Source organism: Tiliqua scincoides, chromosome 3, assembly GCF_035046505.1.
Source record: "Tiliqua scincoides isolate rTilSci1 chromosome 3, rTilSci1.hap2, whole genome shotgun sequence".
Classification (NCBI taxonomy): Eukaryota; Metazoa; Chordata; class Lepidosauria; order Squamata; family Scincidae; genus Tiliqua; species Tiliqua scincoides.
In genome coordinates, this window is record NC_089823.1 from 187887327 (window position 1) to 187912436 (window position 25110).

General features: G+C 42.1%; 1 protein-coding gene across 1 annotated transcript in view; it reads left to right on the forward strand.

Annotated features, from left to right (window-relative positions):
• Positions 1 to 25110, forward strand: part of NT5C2 (5'-nucleotidase, cytosolic II) — an 89223-nt gene that overhangs the window by 2373 nt on the left and 61740 nt on the right. The window contains exon 2 of the mRNA XM_066619467.1: positions 16774 to 16908. Within this exon, the coding sequence (XP_066475564.1) occupies positions 16808 to 16908 (101 nt within the window). The 5' untranslated portion in view covers positions 16774 to 16807. The remainder of the gene's footprint in view (positions 1 to 16773; positions 16909 to 25110) is intronic.

The following is a 25110-nucleotide window of genomic DNA, read 5'->3' on the forward strand; positions in this document are numbered from 1 at the left end:
CCAGAAATGACATCTGGCTTATTTGTTTTTGCAGTAATGCAAAATGTGTCAACATAAGGGACATGAAACAGCATGCATTACCAGTTGATACTGATTAATTAGCCTGTGTCTAATGTTTTAATAGAAATGCAAGCTTATGGATCCAGTGATCAGTGTCTTCATAAATTTAAACTGTGCATGTTGGTTAAAGTAAGGTCATAGTTTAGATTTGTTTTTCAGGTTTTCCTCTTTCTCAGATAACACTGCAAACAAAAAAAGAACTTTTTTGCTCTGCTTCTCCCAGTTTGAATTTACAGGTTTGGTAATATGTGAGAAATATAATTTATTTGTCCCGAGGTCTGCCGGCATTCTATTTACTTTTCTTTGGAATGAAAAGGAAAGTGCATTCTTGTACTGCAGGACCAAGGCATCTCAGAACCAGTCATGATTGTGGTAAGCTAAGGGTGCTGTTGTTCTCCAGGTACATGGGATAGGCAGACAGTAGAATCTGATGGTGTAGTACATGGGTGTGGAATGAAGAATGGGAAGGAGATCCATTTTCATTTCTCTGTTCTATTTTACCCTCACTATCATGTATATGTCATTGCCATGTGTATGAGTGCTTTCAGTGACTAGAAAAAGTAGAATCCATCATGAATAGGCAGGCCAACTGACCTGTAACATATCCAGTGCAGGTTAGGGGGTGGCAGCTGCGCAACTTGGAGTAAGGGAATATTTATCCCCTTACCCTTTGTAGTATGCCAGCCACCCCTATGGGGCTACTCCAGTCTGTGCCAGTGAAATCGCTGGCGTGAATCCAGGCAGCCTGGTGTAATGCTGGGCAGGCTGGGGGGGGGGGGTTAGGATCCAGCGTAAGTTGTCTAGGCTTGTTCCACCCTTCTCCTGAACCTGATCTGCTCACCAGCCTGCTCCCTGCCCCCAAATGCCCCTGTTCTGCCCTTGTGCCACCCTCTCTAACCCCCACACCAGCTGCCTTCAGCCAGCACAGACTTATCCAATTTTGGCAGTGCAGGGCATGGATTCTGCCTCCCTTAGTGAGCACACTCTGTGTACTGGCTCAGCTGACTATAAGCACATTTACCACACTTTTAGTCAGCTCAGCTGACTATGAGCACATTTACAACACATTTACGACAATTATGGCACATTTGTGACACTCTGGGCTGGCTCAAGGAATCTATGCTCTCCAAAGGGCTCTTCAGGATTGCACCCTTATTGTATTAAGTACTGAAACAAATATAACATTACTAGTTTGGAAATCATGTCTATGTATTGATTTCCCTTAATATATCTATGAGCCATTTCCAATAAATTGACCTTAAAATAATTAAATGGTGTAAAAATGTGATTGAAATAGTGTGACAGTACCAAGAATGTGTATTTTCACATCTCTGAATGGCCCTAAATGGTTCCCAGGACTGTCTGTCTATATATAGGCAGTAAGGTCTCAAAAAATGTCAAAAACAAGAAAAATAAGCTGCCACTTGAATCAGTATACAGGGCTGTTCCCTTTATCCATGGGGCTTCTGTTCCCAGATCTCCTGCAGATCAGGATGCACACGGATAATGAAATGTGCGGGTTTTGGGGCCCTATAATCCTCCACTGTTCTGGGGGCCGTGGACACCATGCGCGGCCTCCCCCACCTTCTGAAGGCCTTTTAAGGCCTTGATACATCTCTTCCGATTTTTATGAAAAACCAGAATTGGTCTTCTGAGGCCTCCCAGAGGCCTTAGAAGGCATGAGGGCTGGAAAGTGCAGTGCCCCTTGCCTCCGGAGGGTCCAGGTGGGTCGGACCAATGAATAATGGAATGTGAGCCTACCTGTACTTCAGAGATATAGCTAGTTGCATTTTAAAAGACATGCTTCCACCTCTTAAATAAAAGTAGCTGTTGTGGGAGGCTAGGAGGTGTGGCTGAGTCAGATTTGAACTGCAATGAGCAGTAGGGAGGGTTTAACCCTTTCTCCCAGTATCATTTCTCCTCTGGCAGTCCTGCCTCTGAGAGCTGCTGTTTTCCTTCAGTACAACTGTTTGTTGTCTGGAGGCACAATCAAGATTAAACACACTCCTTTAAAACACAATTAGCTACATTTCTAGTTTGACCCTTAAAGTCAGCACTTGAGTGTGAGAATTGGTAGCTTAATAGTTATACGCATTGTATTGTAATATTAATACAGTTTAATTTTTAAAAATTGTACCTTTGTCACTTTCAGTAGAACTGCATGAAGTAATATATAATATCTTTCTCTTGAGGGAAAGATGTAGGTTCTGGGCCTTGAGCCCTATGGTTCAGAAATACTTAGTATATTTCTCTGTTTTGAGTGCATAAGATTAAGCAAACAAAGGCAAGATAACCCTGAAAAGCGAGTCATACTCTCACTAAAAATACTCTCATTCTCATACTCTCACTTAAAATAATGGTAGATTACAAACAAAATTTGGAGGATTGGAAACAAGCAGTATGTTTTCTGATTTGGATGTCATGGTAAACTATGTGGTAGGTGTTAAAATATAAACTCAAAGTGAGATCAACATGCATGAGGAGGAGGAGGAGGGAGTGCCTGATCCTATCATTCATTTCAGGTCTTGACTTGGAGCAGGGGTGCCCAAACCCCGGCCCTGGGGCCACTTGAGGCCCTCAAGGCCCCTCAATGTGGCCCTCAGGGAGCCCCCAGTCTCCAATGAGCCTCTGGCCCTCCAGAGATTTGTTGGAGTCTGCACTGGCCCAATGCAACTGCTGTCAACGTGAGGGCGACTGTTTGACCTCTCATGTGAGCTGTGGGATGAGGGTTCCCACCACTGCTTGCTGTTTCACGTCTGTGATGCAGTAGCAGCAGCAAAGGAAAGGCCAGCCTTGCTTTATGCAAGGCCTTTTATAGGCCTTGAGCTATTGCAAGACCTTCATTCATTCATATGTTCATCTTTAATATATTCATTTATGTAAACTTATGTAAATTTATTCAAATTTTAAATGTAAATTAATTCTTTTTTTCCCCTGGCCCCTGACAGAGTGTCACAGAGACCATGTGGCCCTCCTGCCAAAAACTTTGGACACCCCTGGCTTGGAGGATTTACATGATTTGGGCAATGTGAAGTTTGTAGTTGTAACCATTCATTTTGAATTTGCAGAGTATGAAATTGCAGAAGTTACCAAATTAGAGAATATTCTAATATTGATTTCAGCCTTAGTTAAGCAACTCTGGTAATTTATTATCTTGTGCTATGTATTTCTCTCCTTGAAGTACTATGTCTACTTATTTTTATACTTAACAATTGTATGTCAGGCAGATCTTTTCATTGTAAGCTCAAGTCTGTTTGCATCTGAGGTAGATTAGTAATGACCAGTTATGTTACAATGTGCTACTTATCTACTGCACATGGCAACACTGCTGTCAGTAATTGAACTTCCTTTTTACATCCAGCTGAACGTTTGCTTAGTCGACCATGAGACTGAAATCTCTAATTATTTGTGCAGCAACTACCAGGTTCTGGCAAGTAAAAACGATAGGTTCCTTGTTTGTTCTCATGAGCATAATCAGCCGTTAACAGTGCACAGAAGAGGATGTAAACAAATGGGAACAAACAAATAGGGTAGAGTGGAAGGTAGGATAAAACTTATAAAATACTGATACAAGCAGCCCTTCATATCTGCTGGATATGTTAGTACTATGGATTTGAATACCCATGAGTTCTGGACCCATAAGGTGGGCCACCTGTAGTCCTCCAAATTCGGCCAGAGCTGTGCTCCAGTCGGGTCTGGAGGCCCTTCTGAGGGCCAGGAGGATGCATATGGGCTCCCCGACCCTCATGAGGCCTTGTAAGACCTCCAGAAGGCAGAAAAGCATGACTTCCTTGCTTCTTGCCAGCCTAGTGCTGTGGTGCCTGTGTGGAAGCACCAGTAAAGAATATACTGCACTTGCTCAAAAGCGCTAGTGCACCCTTCTGTAACTCAGGGAGTGTCTGTAGTACAGTTTGACCTTGGTATCTGTGGGGGATCTGTGCCCAGATTCCCTGAAGATACCAAAACCCACAGATAAATGAATCTGCGGGTTGGTTCAATATGACCTCCAGATGTGACTGGAGATGTTCTCCAGTTGTGTCTGGAAGTATTCTGAAGCCCAGGTGCCATGCATGGCCTGACCATGCCTCAGAGTACCTTTCCTCAGAGTAACTCCAGATAGGACTGGAGAACATCTCTGAGTCAGGAAACTCAGGTCCAGCCCTCCACTGCTGATTTTGAATCCACAGTGAGTTAAATCTGTGAGTTCTGCAGATAAACAGTTTGGACCTGTATTTATATAGCACTTACTGTCCAAAGTGCTCAAGATAAATTATTGCAGCAATCCTTACACTTGCCCTGTAAGGTACAGTAGCCTTATTATCACTGTGCTGTATGTAGCATCTCAATGCCCATTGAATTCTGAGTTTAGATTAGAATGGCAGTATCTTTTCCTGCCACCCTCTGCTCATGTCTTGTTTTATGAACGCCTTTTGAAACTCCTCTTGATTTCAAAAGATGTTTGTGATGGGGCATGGGGGTGGGTTTTGTTAATTGAAAAGTGAACATTCAGGTTAAAACAAACCATGATCAAATGGTGCAATTGCAACTTGTTTTAAAGTGGAAGAAGAAACTTTAAATCTTCTGCTCTTGTGCATTGTAGAAGGAGAGTTTGTGTGACCCCATGGCTCTGAGGCTCATTCTTGCAGTGCTAAACCATGGCTTAGTGTTATGTATGATCATTATTTTCAGCCTGTGCAAAGGTCCTATCAGCTTTCTTACTGAACTTCTAGTGTGCATGTACCCAGAGGACAAGAGTTAATGTACTGTTAAAACTCAACATGATTTAGACACAAACTGGCTTTATAAACTAGTTAGAAGCCTGTGAAATCTTATAGCTATGGTGATGGCCCCTGAGTTGTATCTCTTAAAATATATTAAGAATATCTATATACCATTTTTCAACTGAATAGTTCACAAAGGGGTTTTACATTGAAATAAATCAATAAATGGTTACCTGTCCCCAATGGTCTCATTAATTAACATTTATTAACATTACATATATTAAATGAATTAATTTTATATACATTGTATACATTATATGCATAATTAACATTATATATGAAAAATACTGAATTTACATTATATACATTATATACATAATTAACATTATATTTGTTAATTCAGTATTTTTATACCAAAGAGAAGAAACACTGTTAAGTTCTGAATCTGTGCTTCAAATTTGTAGTAACCTTATGAAGCAAAGATACATTTGTCAAAGATATATAAAACAATTCTGTCTGTAAGAGTTGAAACTTGTAGCATACATGTTATGCACATGAGTCAGGCTAGGAAAGTGAGAGTAGGCAGGATCAACTCATAGAACTAGAACAAAAAGTAAAAAATAACTGCTGGCAGTCTTTGTCAAACATCTATGCGGAAGTTCACACAGTGTTGCAAGGCTCTTTAGCTGTCCCCATGCTTTTGCCTGTGGAAGTAGAATGTTCTTCTAATTTTGTTTCTTTTTTTGTACAGAGTGCTTTAATATGAGATTGGAAATAGCTATGTGACACAAGGGCATCTTTAAAGCTTATTCATGGTCTACCGTGGAATAGTTCTGAAGATTTTTGAGGATTATGGAGAGAATGTTGATCTGTTGGTTTTGATTTCCCATGTTAATTGAAGGAAGTCCGTTCTTTACCTTGTTCTTTTATCCAAGACAGGTAACCGAGAATGTTCTTGGTTTGACATTAATCCATTTCATACCTCCATCTCCACCCATAAAATGGAGGCAATTGCTACCTATTTTGCAGGTCTTTAGAGAAGCTAACCCCTGGGGGCTGGGGGATAAGAAGAGGCCCTCAGTTTGGCTGTACTTGTCATTAGAGGTGACTAAACCCGGGTAGATGGGACTTGTTAGCCTGGGAAGGCAGCTCATCTGAGAGAAGGAAAACTCTGATCCCAAACCACCACTGCCTTGTGGCTATATCCAATTATAGAAGAGGCTTCAGGAGTCAACCTCAAGGCAAAATCCGGAGCTGGAGTCCCTGAGGCATTTCGCGGCTGTATACAGTCATGCTCTGGCAACTCCTGCGACACAGCTGGAACCAACCATATTGGCTTCTGCCTTTCCATTGGACCATTTCAGAAATGTGGAGAGGGGAGATTTGCTGCATTGGTAACAGTCTGTCTTCCATATCTACTTTACCCAGACTTCACGCACTGGAGAGGACACTCCAACTTCGCCATACGGCGTTGGCACAACACTGGAAGCAGCAGTTAGAGAAGCTTAATGTTTAAGTTCAAGTGAAATGTCAGCATGGACTAGACTATGAAAATTATACTTAGTGGATTTTGTGATTATTTTATTTATATACATTGAAAGCCAACTGCACTGTTAGTTTGTACAGCAGTCAAAGCACTAACTCAGTGGTTCCCAAACTTTTTAGCACTAGGACCCTGTTGAACCCACTAGCACTCTATTGAACCCACCTAGGTTTACCAGATTTGAAAAAGGAGATCTAGAGACAAATAATTTTATAAGTAATAATAACCAGAAAGACAGACCCACAGATATTTATCTCCCTATATTTACTTGCTTGCAAACTGCAGAAGCTCAGTTCCTTACAGTGCAGTTAGCAGCTACAGTATCTGATTTTTAAAAAATATCTTCAGGACTTGAGACAGTTATCTGATCTTTCCATCATCCTTTGGTAACCCACCAAAAATCAGGTTGCGGCTCACAGTTTGGTAACCACTGTACTAACTGATGATGGAGCGGAGGCATTATGTAAATAAGGCATTAATGCTGCTCACTGTTTTGTTTTGAAAGTATAGGCGTCCCTGTTATCTATGGGGGATACATTATGTTGCCTTCTCAGGGATATGGGGAAACCCTATCTTTGTGGGGGCCTTGCCAAATAACATTGTTTAGGTGCTAACAGGTCTTAATGTTTGATTAGTCTCTTTAAGCATTCAGGCTGCCTGTTTGCACATAGCACTGTAAGCTTTCATGCTTATAGTGTCCTGTAAAACGAAGAAACATTTTTGCTTGGCATCGGTGGTAAGCATCTAAATAATGTTAATGGGTGTGGAGGGACTGTAGAGATCTGCAGATACTGGATACAGGGGACAGACGTCAGTGTACTAAAACACTGGAATAGTTGAGATTTCTCATTAGCTTTTTGTGATTGTAACTGTTACTTTTGTCTCTTCCTTTAAGTCCTCCGGCACAGTACTAATTGTGAGAGAATATATATGCAGGGATAGCTTTCCACAATTGCAGTTGCTTCGAGTACAGCCCCTCTTCTCCCTGTCCTCCGCTTCCCTCGCCTATTTTCTGGAGCAATAGAGGGAAGCAGGCTGTGTGTGTGTGGTTGACTGTGCTTGTGCAAGGTGCTCTTGAATGCTTCAGCCAAGTGTGGCCAATGATACCCCCTGCCTTGTGCTTCTCTCTCCTGCAAGAACAGGAAAGAGTATGGGACCACTCTTATCTGGGGTGCTTTGGCCCGAACAGTCATATGCTTCCCTCTCCCATTCTGAAACAGAAAAGGGAAGAACGGGATTTGGTTGTGCTTGGGAGAGGTGTCCAGGATGCTTCCACTGATTACAACTAAAGCTAACTCACCACCATCATCAGTGTGTGCCAGCTCACTTGCCATAGTGAGGGTGGTGACTGTCATTGCAGAGATATGATCCTGGAGGGAGACAGGGCAAATTGTACTTGGTTTCAGAGATTAGAAATGATTTCACTATTTTGATTTTCTGGTCACTTTTGTGTTATGCAGATATTATGTCTATAGTGAACCCTGGATTTAATTGACTATTGGGGGAGAATGGGTGTCAATATGAAAGTCCATTACATCCAAATGCATTGAAACGTATATGTGCAAAATGTATATGACAAGTTTTAATGAAGCAGAAAACATCTGTTTCTGAAGTCTGTTAAATTGAGGGTCCACTTTGCTAAAACATGCATAATGCAAGTGGGAGGAAGTTACAGCAGTGGACCCTCGTGTTACAACTGACACAGCATACAATCAAATCATGTTAAGATGGTCTCTCCATAATAAAATAAGATTCACTATACAATAAGTATGCACTTTACATTGGACTTATGATTGCCACTAGTAGGAATACGCATCATGAAAATATCATAAGAACATAAGAACAGCCCCACTGGATCAGGCCATAGGCCCATCTAGTCCAGCTTCCTGTATCTAACAGTGGCCCACCAATTGCCCCAGGGAGCACACCAGATAACAAGAGACCTCATCCTGGTGCCCTCCCTTGCATCTGGCATTCTGACATAGCCCATTTCTAAAATCAGGAGGTTGCGCATACGCATCATGGCTTGTACCCCGTAATGGATTTTTCTTCCAGAAACTTGTCCAATCCCCTTTTAAAGGCGTCCAGGCTCGACGCCATCACCACATCCTGTGGCAAGGAGTTCCACAGACCAACCACACGCTGAGTAAAGAAATATTTTCTCTTGTCTGTTCTAACTCTCCCAACACTCAATTTTAGTGGATGTCCCCTGGTTCTGGTATTATGTGAGAGTGTAAAGAGCATCTCCCTATCCACTCTGTCCATCCCCTGCATAATTTTGTATGTCTCAATCATGTTCCCCCTCAGGCGTCTCTTTTCTAGGCTGAAGAGGCCCAAATGCCGTAGCCTTTCCTCATAAGGAAGGTGCCCCAGCCCCGTAATAATCTTAGTTGCTCTCTTTTGCACCTTTTCCATTTCCACTATGTCCTTTTTGAGATGCGGCGACCAGAACTGGACACAATACTCCAGGTGTGGCCTTACCATAGATTTGTACAATGGCATTATAATATTAGCCGTTTTGTTCTCAATACCTTTCCTAATGATCCCAAGCATAGAATTGGCCTTCTTCACTGCCGCCACACATTGGGTTGACACTTTCATCGACCTGTCCACCACCACCCCAAGATCTCTCTCCTGATCTGTCACAGACAGCTCAGAACCCATCAGCCTATAAGAACTCATCAGCCTATATGCTAACACATCTATATGTGTTAGCCTATATGCTAACACATAGCATGAATCCGTCAGCATTTAAAATCTTCTTTACTTGTTTTTATCATGTTTTAATATTTAGTATTCTATATGAATGTTTATATTGTAAAAATAACCTTTTAGAGAGGGAAATAGAATAGAATACTTTATTGTCATTGTGCAAGTACAACGAAATTTCAGTGCACTCCAAGACGTGGACAAAAAAAATTTATACAACAAACATACAATCAAATGATCATATAACACATTCACTCAGAGATGTAATAAATAGATAATAAAACCCAGTAAAACATTTGAAGATGTGTTAGCATATTCCTAATGATTTTTAAGTTCATTGTTCAATATGATTATTGGGATAAAAACTATTGATAAATTGTGTGGTTCATGTCCTGATAGATCTATATCGTTTGCCAGAAGGCAACAATTCAAAAAAATTATAAGCTGGATGAGAATGATCTTTAAGAATACTATGTGACTTCTGCAAATAGCGGGATATAAAGATGTTATCCAGGATTGGTAGCTGGGTCTTAGTAATGGTCTGTGCAATCTTTATAATTCTCTGCAATGCTCTTTTATTTATTGCAGAGCTACTCCCATACCACACCAGAATACCATAGCTTCATTCTGTGGCATAATTTCAACTTATGAGGGCTTGTAACAAAATACTAAAAAACAATGTATTATTGGATTCATGTTATGTTATTTTCATGATACGGTGGGATCTCTGGAATGGATTAATGATGTAAGGCGAGGGTCCACTTATAATGAAAAAGAAGTTGATGTAGTTGCTGTGTTGAGAACAGTGTCTGCAGTTGGGAATCACATTTTTTGGTTGCATAAATCATAATATTGTTACAGGGAAGCTGAGTGTGTGTGTAGGGGGGGTTTCTGTCTGAATGCTTGTTATTGTGTGGTGTTGAGTACTCATTCAGTGGCGGCGGCTTCAAGACTGCTACTAATGATCTGGTTACAAGCACATGTTGTCGTACACCATTTTGGTGGGGATTTTTTGTGTTAAAATTATTATTTAGCAGCTTCTTTGTTGAAACACATGATGCAGGAATGCACTTGTAGCTTTTTTTAAGTAGCAAAACTTAGAAATTCTACCCCCCCCCCCAAATGCCCCACTATTTTAGTGGCTTTTTCTTATCTTGTTTGTCCTTAGTATGCCTTATATTTTCCCTTTCTAGTATTGAAATGCAACCTGCGATTAAAATATTTGTCAATGCAAAACTATCCTCTTTTAGCAAGGTTCTGTTCCCAGTACAGTGTAGCTTAATACTAGTCTGTTTGCCTCTTGTGTGAGCAAAGTCTAAAAGGCAGATGGCATGTGCTTTCACCGTTCACCAAGATAAGGGCTTAGGGTGTGATTTGCGGATCCCTTGTGCTGCTCTTACCTTGTGCTTCCTTCATGTAAAGAAGTGTTGAATCCTTTTTATTTGTCTCCCAACATTATTCAGAGCAAGGTAGGTTTGTTCTTGGTTATGATATAAAAATATTAATATGCCAGATAATAAGATTCTTGTGAAGATGCAGTCCTAAATTTAGAGGTGCTTTTAACTTTGTTGTTGAATTTTGTACTTTATTAGCTTCAGTTATATATATTTTTTGTGAGAACCTTTTGTAGTAAATTGTAGAATAAAACTTTGTATTTGTATCCTTTAGCCATTGAAATCCTGTATAGTACAGTACTGTAATGAGAACATTTACTGCCCCCTAGGGGTGTGATGAGCCTTAACAGATTTCTTTAAGAGGCCGATTCCAAGAAGTTAGACAAGTATTGTACAGAGAATGCATGTTTGCATTTAATTCTGGGAGTTGCAGAGAGAAAAAGTTCTACTATAGTATTGTGGCTTTGCAACCCTGGATGTATTTGTGAGAATTTTGCAAACTGTATAATTTTTCTATGTGTATTCAAATGTTGCCCTCTGTTCTGCAGCCTCACTGTGAAGGAACTAGAAAAGCAGCAGCATCACTAAGCTTTTGTTTCTGCCACCTAATTTTGTGAGCTGGTCAGGCTAAAGTTTTGTAATCATTCCAGCTGAAAGGAGGTTGTGTACAAAAACAGCCATTTATTGTGAACAACAAAACATCCCAGCTCTAGGTTGACAAATGAAAGAGAATTGTCTGGCAAAGTTCCCCTCCCTCTCCTCACAACTGACTATCAGCTCCCTCTGAGAAGTTACTGGGTCCCTCATTGTGTGATAAATATGTGCATGTACACAAATGATTTCTCCTCTGCAAAATGATAGCCTGAGCTAAAACATTACACGTAAGTATACTGTATAGTATAGTTAGGGTTTGTTTGAAATGACCTTCATGCTGGAAACTGTTTGTATTAGGACTGTAATTAAATCACAGTAGCTCATTTCTGATATGTCTAGCATGTGCCTAGGGTTCTATATTTTAAGCTATTTACAGATGTTTAATTTTTAAAAATAGATTTGTAATTTAAGAAAGATGCCATGGATTTCAGTTGATCATAGTTGATAATTTTGGCTGGCTAGCTGCCTGTGCTGTTACATATTTATCCCACTGACTTATACTTATAAAAGTATGTCAGGGTTCAGTTCAACTTATTTTTAGCTTTTGTCCTTGGCATGTACTTGAAAAGAAACATTTCTGTATTTAAAGCAAACAAAATATTGAAAAGTAGGAAGAGGTGATACAGCAGAGATCTCTACAAGGCATCTGGATCCTTCTCTCTGATTCAGCAAAGTAGCTTTATGCCAGTTATGTCAATCATGTAATTATTATTGAACAGTGAAAGTAGGCAAGCTGAACTGGAAACAAGATGCAGCAGAATGTTATATTCACCTTGTTAACTGAACTAATTCTAGAAAGAATTCTGGTATACAGTATTGGCAACCTTCAGTCTCGAAAGACTATGGTATCGCGCTCTGAAAGGTGGTTCTGGCACAGCGTCTAGTGTGGCTGAAAAGGCCAATCCGGGAGTGACAATCACTTCCACACCGGGAGCAAGTGCAGTGTGTCCCTGGTCTGTCTCCCTGGCTATGGGCCTTCCTTCTTTGCCTCTTAGCCTCAGACTGTTGGCAAAGTGTCTCTTCAAACTGGGAAAGGCCATGCTGCACAGCCTGCCTCCAAGTGGGCCGCTCAGAGGCCAGGGTTTCCCACTTGTTGAGGTCCATCCCTAAGGCCTTCAGATCGCTCTTGCAGATGTCCTTGTATCGCAGTTGTGTTCTACCTGTAGGGCGCTTTCCTTGCACGAGTTCTCCATAGAGGAGATCCTTTGGGATCCGGCCATCATCCATTCTCACGACATGACCGAGCCAACGCAGGCGTCTCTGTTTCAGCAGTGAATACATGCTAGGGATTCCAGCACGTTCCAGGACTGTGTTGTTTGGAACTTTGTCCTGCCAGGTGATGCCGAGGATGCGTCAGAGGCAGCGCATGTGGAAAGCGCTCAGTTTCCTCTCCTGTTGTGAGTGAAGAGTCCATGACTCGCTGCAGTACAGAAGTGTACTCAGGACGCAAGCTCTGAAGACCTGAATCTTGGTATGTTCCGTCAGCTTCTTGTTGGACCAGACTCTCTTTGTGAGTCTGGAAAACATGGCAGCTGCTTTACCGATGCGTTTGTTTAGCTCGGTATCGAGAGAAAGAGTGTTGGAGATCGTTGAGCCAAGGTACACAAAGTCATGGACAACCTCCAGTTCATGTGCAGAGATTGTAATGCAGGGAGGTGAGTCCACATCCTGAACCATGACCTGTGTTTTCTTCAGACTGATTGTCAGTCCAAAATCTTGGCAGGCCTTGCTAAAACGATCCATGAGCTGATGGAGATCTTTGGCAGAGTGGGTAGTGACAGCTGCATCGTCGGCAAAGAGGAAGTCACGCAGACATTTCAGCTGGACTTTGGATTTTGCTCTCAATCTGGAGAGGTTGAAGAGCTTTCCGTCTGATCTGGTCCGGAGATAGATGCCTTCTGTTGCAGTTCCAAAGGCATGCTGCAGCAGGACAGCGAAGAAAATCCCAAACAAGGTTGGCGCAAGAACACAGCCCTGCTTCACTCCGCTTCGGATGTCAAAAGGGTCTGATGTGGAGCCATCGAAGACAACAGTGCCCTTCATGTCCTTGTGGAAAGATCTGATGATGTTGAGGAGCCTGGGTGGATATCCGATCTTGGGGAGAATCTTGAAGAGGCCGTCTCTGCTGACCAGGTCGAAAGCCTTTGTGAGATCTATGAAGGCTATAAAGAGTGGCTGTCGTTGTTCCCTGCATTTCTCCTGCAGTTGTCTAAGGGAGAATACCATATCAGTGGTGGACCTGTTGGCTCGGAATCCACACTGCGATTCTGGATAGACGCTCTCTGCAAGTACCTGAAGCCTCTTTAGTGCAACTCGGGCAAACAGCTTTCCTACAACGCTAAGGAGAGAGATGCCGCGGTAGTTGTTGCAGTCACCCCTGTCACCTTTGTTCTTGTACAGCGTGATGATGTTTGCATCCCTCATGTCTTGAGGTACTCCACCTTCTCTCCAGCAGAGACAGAGGATTTCATGCAGCTCAGTGACGATGATCTCTTTGCAGCATTTTAGGACTTCAGCAGGGATGCTGTCTTTTCCAGGTACCTTGCCAGAGGCAAGGGAGTCCAGGGCCACGTGAAGTTCTTCTAGGGTTGGTTCACTGTCAAGCTCCTCCAGCACAGGCAGGCACTCAATGTTGTTCAGTGCTTCTTCAGTGACTACATTTTCTCTGGAATATAGCTCAGAGTAGTGCTGCACCCAGCATTCCATCTGCTGCGCCCGATCCTGGATGACCTCACCTGTGGCAGACTTCAGAGGGACAATTTTCCTCTGTGTTGGACCTAGGGCCTGCTTGATACCGTCATACATCCTCTTGATGTTGCCCGTGTCAGCTGCTATCTGTATCTCGGAACAGAGCTGGAGCCAGTAGTCGTTAGCACATCTCCTGGCAGTCTGTTGGACTTTGCTGCGAGCAGTTCGGTTATGAGGTTATGGATATTCTGGCAGAACATGGAATCTGTTTTAATCCCTGGAAGGAAGCCCCTGTACTTCAGACATTTTTTGGTACTTTTGCCTTAAAAAGGGTGTTGCCCTTAACAAAGAGATTGGCCTGGTTAGTTGATAGATAGTATGTTTATTTACATAGTTAATAAACACTATTGCATGCTTGAATTTCTGTTATGCAAGTTAATGCATGAGAAAGGGATGAATCTTAGACAGAGTTCAGTCACTTAGGGACTGAATATCCTCTTCCCATGGCAAAGGAGCAAGTGCATGTGTGCCCAAAACGTAATGTGTTACTCTTGACACTCACATGAACATTTTTATTATGTGGTTCTTGCTGCTCAAAAAGGGGAGGGGCAGGAGATTGCATGATTTAGTCCTCTGTTCATATGAGTATTCTTTATGTAGGGACCCTGTGTATTGTTATAAGTATGAAGTTTGTTTGCTTACCCATCTGCTCCTCTACCAGAGGAAATGGGATCTTTGACACAAGTAAGCTGTGTGTGTCTGAAACAGTTGTGCTCCTAGGGAATTGAAACTTCTTGAGGGATATATACACATACTGTACAGAACAGATGTTCAAATTAAACTGCTGTTCTCTCCATGCCCCTTAATATTGTCTTTAGCCTGTCTTTTGCTGAATGTTGAAGTGATGTTGTTTCCAGTCCAATGGAGCACTGTTTTTCATTGGGCTTTTGTTGGTAAAATAAACAAAATATAGAATAGATGCATAAAATTGGGAAAGCTTTAAAAAAAAAAGCAAAGAAATGCTAAATTGAAAAGTTCTTCTTGGTGTAATCCTAAGTGCTGGTTCTGCCAATGCAGCAGCAACTGCACTGGCCTAGAGTGTTGCAAACATGCTGTAAAGCATATTTGCAACTACTCGTGAGCCAGCAGTGCTGGCAGGAAGGCCTGTTCTCGCCTGTTTGCACTGAATCAGAACCCTTGGCCACCACCGGAGGTGAGTAAAGCACTGAGAGGTGAACGGACTGAGAGAAGGTGGCAGGAGAGCATTCTGGAGGTGGGGAGTTGTGTGGGTTGGGGTGGGGAAGGGTAGAATAGGGGAGACATCTGCCTCTGCCACATCTTAACCCCCTTCCTGGGCCTGCTAGCATTACACTGAGCTTCCTGGGTTTGCACCAGTGATACAGCTTGTGCAGGTCTGAGAAGCTCCTTTGGGCAGGCTGGAGCTTTACCTGGTGTAAGGGGGCAAATTCTTCCTGATGCTGAGCAGACCACCAGCCCCTCCTAACCTGTGCTGGATACAGTGCAGGACATGCTGTCCAGCTGTGCCAGTGGGGCTGCCTGTTGCAAAACTAACTGTTCTAAAATTGGTGCTTATGGTGTCAATTATCTTTCATTATATCGCTGCAAAATTGATAACCTCTGCCTAACAATAATGAAAAACCCAGAGATCCAAAAATAAGGCAACCACAGTTAAGTCAGCTAAATCCATTAAAGTCAATGCTTTGAATAGAGGATGTCTGGAAAGAAGTTTTATAAACCATTATTTTATTTTAACATTTGAGAATGTTAATTGTGGTGTTCAGATAGCAAATGGTACTGAAGGAAGAAAAATCTGTTCCTTTTTTAAAAATTATAGTACAGATTTAAGGTTATGCTGTTCTGTTTTTATTAATCTTATATAATTCTGTCATTGTGCATGGTATTTCACAATGTAACAAAAAAAAAAAAAAGCCCCAAAGAAATTCCCACTTCAGTTTTGAGTCCAGTAATTTATCAACTTTGTAATTTCTTGTTTTTGGATCTCTATTTGTTTATATGTCAACCTTTCCCTTAACTGAGGTTTGTTTGTGTTCTGCTACAGAATATAATCCTTGTAAGTTAGACATCGTGCTCTAGAACAGTAGCTTTCAAGTTACCAAGAACTGAAACCTGACTCAAAGTTCAATGTGCAATTTGGGGCTCAGCTTCAAGAATCTAGCCGCTGAGAAGGATTGCCAAATGAACTGTCATGGTTCCTTATCCCTTCCCATGTGGTGGTGGGCAGTCAGTACAGGATGCTACTGGGTTGTTCTGCCTCTTCTTTCCTCTCAAGCCAGTTGGAGGGAGAGAAGAAGCAGAGAATAACTACAACAGCAGGTACTCAGTTTTGAAAGACAGAGGCTAAGACAGAGGGAGCAAGCTGAGTCAAGGCAGGAGTGCCAAAACAGGGGAGAGCTGGCAAGGCAGAGGGAGGCTGAGGGAACATCCTGAAGAGTGGGATGGCAACCTGAAGATGGGGGTGGGGGGCTTTGCCAAAGCAACCCCTCCAAAGTCAAAATCCCTGGTGAGATTTGTCTCATGTAGGGCCCCTAGCTACTGCTAAGGTTCTGCTGACTTCAGCCTCAAGTGAAAATGGCAACAGCAGCACACCTAAAATAGGTATGACCTATTTCTAAAGATTGCTGCTCTAGAACTCATTGTGATTATGGAGAGTTCTAGTTGGGGCAAGGAAATGAAGGGGAGAATGGGTGCACATTTTCATACTCGCACAACTCCAGACTAAAACTATCAGAATCATGACATGAAGTCTGTCTATTTACCATATAAAATGTTTCACAGTGAAAATTTTAAATATGCAAGCATCTATGAGTTTTTGTTTGCCTTGACTGATTAAAAAAAGTGTGTGTTAGTCTATTCATACTGTTTTCCCAAGTACTGCTGGCTTTTTAAAAACTGGAATCTGTTATACAACACTCTTGTGCAACATTAGTTGCAAACTAAGTAGACTTCTTTATCTGCCTTGCAGAGTGAAGTGACCATTGTGCCAAAAAGAAAACAAAATGACAACCTCATGGAGTGATAGACTACAAAATGCAGCAGATCTTCCTGCTAATATGGATCGGCATGCTCTGAAGAAGTATCGTCGGGAAGCATATCACCGGTAAGCTGTTTATGCAGTAAAACTATTCCAGTGACATATTACTGGGAAAGTCAAAGTTTTACAGGCTAAGGATATCTTCACATGGTTGTGAGCTACCTGTCACCATCTCTTCCCTCCGCCCTCTGCTGGTGTCACTCCTCAGCAAAAGTATTTGCTTTTTACTTTCCGTTTAATCTGGTATCCTACAACCACGTACTGTGATATTCTGGATACTATTTTGCGGCCATTGTTTTCATTTCTTCAATCTCTGTGTCAGGCTGGGAGAAGTAGGATGGTGGTTCTTAGTCTCTCAAGTTGATTTTGGGCTATTCTTATTGCTGCTATATTGCACAGATATAACCTAAGGCAGTGGTGCACAAACTGTGGGTTGGGACCTACTAGTGGGTCATGATCCGAGTTTTGGTAGTTCACGAAACTGACAAGCTGATTAGAAAATGTATTGAGCCCTATGGAAACCAAAACACAGCCGCATGTGTGCGTTTACTCATGAGCAGGCAAACATGTCTCGGTCTGTTTTGAATGGCAGGCTGAGTAGAATGCAACACTACCAGAATGGTCCTTATCTGACAAACAACCTCACAAAAAGGCTCCAACAAACTCACAAGAAGGAAGTGTCACCCTCCAAGCTGACAAAGAAAATGTATTGAGCCCTGTTGAAAGTGAAACCAAGCTACATGTGTGCATTTACTCATGAGTATGCACATGGACCTTGGCTCTTACTGAAGGACAGGCAAAGGGGAATGCAAGGCCACCAGAATGGTCCCACTCTGATGAATGTGGAGCTCAACAAACACACCAGAAGACAATCCCCCCCACCATAGTAAAAAGTGAAACTCATAAAGTGAAACTTTTTTTAGTCTTACAAAGCTAGGTGAGTCCTGATCGTGTGCTGTTTTAAAAAGTGGGTCCCAGTAATAAAAGGTTTGGGAACAACTGTCCTAAGATAATTATACAGGTTTGATACAGATAAAGTTTATGTGTTTAAAACTGTTTGATCTGGGCTTTGTTTGCTGGCTCATGCTGGTAGAATAATTCAGAAATTATTCTGAATAAGTATAAGTGAGAAGTTAACAAATGAACTTTTATTTCACCGGTCTCAGTTTTGTAGTCAAGCTTTTTTGCTATTTTTCAGGTAGGAATGAGAAAAATTAGCAGAATGTGTTGAAATACAGAAGTAAAGGTAGTGAGAAGAAATAACTTTATATGTTGTTCTTGGATGTAGTCCAAGAATACAGTCTGAGATACACCTCTGAGACACATCATGGTGTAGAGGGTGAGATGTTCCTGTGGATGCTAGCCTTCAGAAGACAGGGCATGGCTGTGTTCTGAAGGTAGCTTGTAGAGTGCTATCTCTGCCCTAGAAAATGGTGAAATTTCCTGGGCAAAACCTCAAGAGCCCAGCCTGGTACTAAAACTGGTTTCTGTACCAAAAACAGCAAATGGGCAGAAGAGATGCTTGCACCCTTATTTGCAGTTGGACTGTCTTTGCTAGTAGCGTTTCAAGGCTTGAAAGGAGAATGAGAATTCATTATTATTACCAGGTAAATAGATAATATCAAGCTTGACAAAACTGGGAGAAAATAGTGGATGAATGAGGTTTAATTTATTGTCAGTTTCCCTTCCTAAGTTCTTTTACAACTACAGGGAAAAAAACAATTGGGTTGAACTAAACCTAAATCCATTTGTCAATAGGTAACCAAGAGAACATAGTTAAACTTGGCAGCCAAGTGTATATCACTGCAGACACTCGCCTGTAAGTCAATCTCACAGATAAGTCAAGTGCGGGTTTGAGGGAAAATGAAATTTTCTATGACCACCAGATAAATCGGGGGGGGGGGGTGTCTGATGATGCAACCCTAACCCTTTATGTCAGTGCTTTGCAGCACTGGCATAGCGGTACCAGTGGGACATGTGCTGCATCCTGCAGTTGGGTTTCACTCATGGAGGCCTCCTCAAAGTAAGGGAATGTTTGTTCCCTTAATTCAGAGCTACATTGCGCTTATGTCAGTGCTGGAAAGCACTCACATAAGAGGTTAGGATTGCGCCCTGATTCTGACCAATTCTGTCTGATTGTACTGGCTGCCAGATCCTGAAAAATAACCTACCAGTAGTTGTTACCTAAGACCTGTATAGTCTCTAATTTTTTAAAAATATAGTAAGTATTAAAAACATGGTCTACATTCATGGTGTGTGTGTGTGTGTGTGTGTGTGTGTGTGTGTGTGTATATATATATAGCATAGTATACATAGCATCATAAAAACAATATTAAAAACATAGTCTCTAATTTGTTAAAAACTTTGATCTATCTCATAGATCATAAGATACATTTTTATTCATTAACTTTTAAAATTGTATTCTTCACAACTTTTTGGAAACAGTATCAGAGTAAGGCCACAGTCCCATCCATGCTTTCCTTGGAGTAAGCACCATTGACTTTAATGGGACTTACTTCTGAGCAGACAAGCCTATGATAGGGCTCTAACTGCACTGTAAACAGCATACCAGTAGAACCATTAATCCAATCCTCCTTTAAGGTGCCTGATGTGTTAATCCAGAGGCTCTACATATAATACACAATTTAGATTGCATAACTGGGAGCACGGAATTCAATTCACAGCAGAGAGACAGTCAACAAGGAATGACTGACCAAGTGCAGCTCCACATAGTTGCAACCCAATTTATTCAGAAGTAGACACTCTGCAGGAGGACGGGCAGCGGTGCCTCTTCCAGGCCTCATATGGGGTTCCCAGCAGCTGCGCCTTCCACCAGCCTGTGCTCAGCCAGTCCCCCTGTCGCGCTGGGAGCTGGAGGAGTTCCTCTCAGACCCCACCACGTGCACTCCCTGCCACAGTCCTGCTGCCCTCAGCTGCAGAGGCAGGTGTCCTGGCAGCTGCTGCTGCACTGACAGAGGGCAGGGAGTACGCGCGGGGGGGGGGGGGCGTCCTGCACTGCCCACTTCTGAGCATGCTGCTGCGGTGGGCAGGGAGGGAGGCACGCTGCTGCCATGCTAGGGAGCACCTGGCAAGGAGTGGGCAGTGCAGGACGCTCCCCACGCACTTCTGTCCTCTGTCGGTGTGGCGGTAGCTGCCAGGACGCCCCCACTCTGCTCCGATACCAGCCCCCGTGGGCAGTAGGACTACGGTGGGGAGTGAACATGGTGGGCTCCAAGAGCTTGTGGGGGACCATCAGGCCGGGAGGCTGCCTCTGCAAGCCCTGCCTCCTCAGAGGCTTCACTGGCTCCTGGTGTGATTGGGAGACCAGTCGGGTGGGAGATACAGCTGCCCGGAACTCCACACAAGGCCTGGAGGAGGCACTACCTCAGGTATTTGCATAGTCAATGCCAATGGTGTCAAAACAACTATCATAGTTGTACCACATTGCTAAACATGCTTTAGATCAGTGTTTCTCAAGTTGTGGGTCGGGACCCACTAGGTGGGTTGCGAGCCAATTTCATGTGGGTCCCCATTCATTTCAATATTTTATTTTTAAAATATTAGACTTGATGCTACCATAGCACATGACTGCATTTGGGGAAATGTTAAATGTACTTTTGACAAACCACTGTATATTCTTTTAACAATGATAGTAAATGGGACTTATTCCTGGGTACGTGTGGGTAGGATTGCAGCCTAGGATTGTAAAACATTTTCCTGCTTGATGATGTCACTTCTGGTGGTGACATCACTTCTGGTGTGTCCTGACAGATTCTTATTCTAAAAAGAGGGTCCCGGTGCTAAATGTATGAGAACCACTGCTTTAGATGTTGAAGCAATATAAATATTGAGGACATGCATTTTATGAAAGCAGCAATTAGTTCTATATTAAGTCATTATCAGTAAAAGGGGGACTTACGAATAATCTGTTTTTGTGCCAGTTACATGGCACAACATGAAGTCGGAGAATCATAAGATATAAAGTTGATAGTATAAACAAACAGAGTAGGAAAGTGATGGGATGACATAATCATTTTTTCAGTTGGGATTTTCAACCTGTTAAGGTGACCAAATGATGCAGCCAGACTTACATTGGAAATTGTTTTAATTTTCATTTATAATCTTATATTCTAGTTCTTCCCACTTTCATTTTTGTCTGTAGTCTGTATTATCTCTCAGGTTTATTTTATATGTCTCAATCAAATTTGGATTCTTCCTGAAAACCGAACTCCAGGTTCCTGAGGTCTCAGTGCGATGAAAGCTTTATAATTATTTTCCTTTTGGCAAAATATGAACCCAAAATTACCTTTTCTCTTTTGTCCTTTTTGAAGTTGTGAGCAGTATGCACTAGTGAAAGAAAAATTTTAAAATGTGATATTATAAAAATAGTAGAAACAAACAAGGCATCAACAGTGCAATCCTGTAAGAGTTACTTAGAAGTAACTTCCACTGTATTCAGTGGAACTGACTCTCAGTTAAATGTGTTTAGGATTAAAAACATGTTTTCAAGATGAAGGAACTATTCAGTGTCTGACTGGAGTATGGAATTTGGGAATGGAAGTCCTGTTTTGAAGCTATGCAGTGATTGGATTTCTGGATGGCTTCGGGCAAGTCATTGCCATGTTGCTGTCATAGTAAAATAACTAGCATTTATATAGCACTTTAACATATGGTGAGTGCTTTGAACAGTTATCTAGTTGTAATCCTTATGACTACCTTAAAAGGTAGTTTGGGCTTACTGCTGTATTGATGGACCTCAGAGGGAGAGAGTTTCACAACCTGGGTGTAGCTATGAAAAAGGCCCTGTCCATCAGCTGGTTAAAGGATCTGGAGCCTTTTGGTATGAAATACTTGAAATAGCAAAATGCTTGAATGTTTTGGAGTGGTTTTTATCAAAATTCCAAAGTTCTTAGCCCATGAGCCACATTAAAAACTGTGGTCTAGGTCCATTGATATTTATCCAAAAGAGAGGTGTAGCACTTATTAGTGGCCAGGTCTGGTTTGGTGACTGGTCAGTCTGACAACAGTGAAACAGGTAAATAGTTCTGCAAGTCATTTTTTCTTATACCTTACCCAGTTTAGCCAGTGTTCTGCCTCTTCGGTCTCAGATGGTGAAGTTGGGAGTCTTTACTTTTATCCTGACAGAAATCTGCATTTTTCTATCTTCACTTAGTCTGCTCTCCTGATACTCGTGCAGTTTCTTTTGTACAGAGTATATCCTTACAGGAAGGGTTCCCAAAGTGTTGTGAATCCTTAGGGCAGGGGTGTCCAAACAATTTCGTAGGAGGGCCACATCATCTCTGACACTGTGTCAGGGGCCAGGGAGGGGGGAAGAATTAATTTGCATTTCAAATTTGAATAAATTTACATAAATGATTTTATTAGAGATGGAACTTTTATGAATGAATGAAGGTCTTGCAGTAGCTCAAGGCCTTGCACAAAGCAAGACCAGCCTTTCCTTTGCTGCCACTGCTACATCACAGACATGAAACAGCAAGTAGTGGAGGGAACCCTCATCCCACAGCTCAGGTGAGAGGTCAAACAGTCGTTGACATGCTGAGAGCAGTTGCGTTGGACCAGCACAGGCTCCAGCAAGTCTCCAGAGGGCCAGAGGCTCATTGGAGACTGAGGGCTCACCGCAGGCCGGGGCTTGAGCACCCCTGCCTTAGGGCATTGCAGCACACAGGGTGCAGCAGGATGTCCCTGGTTACCTTCCATCTGTTCCTCAGGCTCTGCCATTTGGATCTTATGAAATCTCAAGAGATCCAAGATGGCGGCACCTGGCTGCACTGGGAAGAAGGGGCATCGTGACCCAAGAAAGTTTTGGAACCACTGCTTATAGGTATAGGAATAATGTCTATTCAGCTCCTCTGTTTTATAGTTTGACTGCTGCTACTAGTCCTATTCCAGCATTGGATAGTTTGTCTGTAAGAAGTGCTCCTTTGTACTGATAGAGGGAATCAGATGTACGTAAGTCTAGTTATGTGACCACTTGTACTCGGTTGTCCTCAGTTGAGCTCTTTGAATAAAGACATACCTGCTACATTCTCAACTGGGCTCTAGTCATTTTTCTGTTAAAGATCACTTGTTTTGTTTGTCGCAGAGTAACCTCACGAAGGAATGAAACTTGACTGCAAAAGTGGGTGAGGTTATGAAAGAACTTATGCACTGCCTAAACAATGATACTGCAATATGGAGATGAGTTTGGGTGTGAAGTGTTCTGAAGTAATGTGGAATGCTGCAAACCTAAGTTGGAAAGCTGTATGTATTGCTTGAGCTATATGCTCGTGTCCCAATGGAAGAGATTCCTTGATTGTTTCTACTGGTTGGTGCCCAGAACTTCTTGGATGTTCCAAATTCAGTCCACTCATTTGGTTAACCAAAGAAATTAAGAGTCATTAGATAAGACACCATTGTGCTTGCTACAACAAAGAAATCTTGTCTAAGATTTTCTGGATGTACAACATTCCCTTATTGTTGGTTGCTCAGGACCTTTCTCACAGACTATTTCATACTTGTCAGACTTGAGGTCCTCAAAATGTAAACTTGAGTTGGTTTGTTCCGGGTTTTCAAGATGTTCGTAGCTGATTGTTTGAAAGAGATTACTGTTGGTTATCTGTATTCATGTCTAGTCTTTAACAGCATTCAAATATTTTGTGTACAGGCTTACAAAAGATTCAGCTTCTGAACTGTACACAGCAACGTTTCTCAGACTGTGGGTCAGGACCCACTAGGTGGGTTGCGAGCCAATTTCAGGTGGATCCCCATTCATTTCAATATTTTATTCTTTTTGATACCATGGTATGTGACTGCATTTGGGGAAATGTTACAGATCTGTACTTTTTAACAGGCCACTATGTAAATACTTTTAACAATGATAGTAATTGGGACTTACTCCTTGGTAAGTGTGGGTAGGATTGCAGCCTAGGATTGTTAGAAATGTTCCTGTTGAATATTTCTTCTAGTTGTGACATCGCTTCCAGTGGTTCCCAACAGATTTTCATTCTAAAAAGTGGGTCCTGGTGCTAAAAGTTTGAGAATCACTGCACTAGGGGTTGTGAACCAATTTTGGGTTGGTCGTGTAGCACCTAGCTTAGTTGTCACTGAAAATAAGAGCTGAAAATACAGAGTACAGAGTTGCTGAGTACAGTCTCCCAGTGGAAGAGAGGCATGGTGCTTTGCCCTGAATAGGTGGAAAGATGGGATATTGGAAAGGGGGGGGAGGGCTATATGATTGGAGAAGGATCCAAGTTTGCGTTCTGCTTCCAAGCTGGAATGTTTGAATTCTGATTTATGCAAAATAACAGCACTAGCAGCTGTGGAATGGGCCCTTTGGCTGATTGTGGCTTAGGTTTGCAGCCTAAATTGTTGTCACTTCCAGCCATGACATCACTTCCAGGTTAATGACATCACTTCTGGTGGGTCCTGAGAGATTATCATTCTAAAAAGTGGGTCCCTATGTTAAAAAGTTTGAGAACCACTGTATGCAACTGGTTAGCCATGTACTGTCAACCAGGTGAATGCTAATTTCAAGGCTGACCTTAGGAGCTGTGGGCTCAAATGGAAACTTTTCTTGCAGAGCCCCAGGTTCACAGCCAAAATCTGTAGGGGAGGTTTAAAAAAATGTATGTTATACTGCCACTTAAATATTTTCTTCCAATGTCCCTTCATCTTTACTCATATTTACAAGAACCACAGAATCAAAAAAAAAAAAATACACATCACATATATATTTACATATTTGTCTTTTCAGGGAAATAAACGTGTATACTGTTCTATAATTAATATAGTAAGTAATTCAAGTAAAATAAAAATTTTAAAATATAAACAGTATAAACAAACACTACTGATTAAAATTAAAATTGCTGTTCTTTGTAAAAGCTTGTGGATGCGGGAGAACCCGTGGTCATTATATATCTGGACTTTCAGAAGGCATTTGACACGGTCCCTCACCAAAGGCTACTGAAAAAACTCCACAGTCAGGGAATTAGAGGACAGGTCCTCTTGTGGATTGAGAACTGGTTGGAGGCCAGGAAGCAGAGAGTGGGTGTCAATGGGCAATTTTCACAATGGAGAGAGGTGAAAAGCGGTGTGCCCCAAGGATCTGTCCTGGGACCGGTGCTTTTCAACCTCTTCATAAATGACCTGGAGACAGGGTTGAGCAGTGAAGTGGCTAAGTTTGCAGACGACACCAAACTTTTCCGAGTGGTGAAGACCAGAAGTGATTGTGAGGAGCTCCAGAAGGATCTCTCCAGACTGGCAGAATGG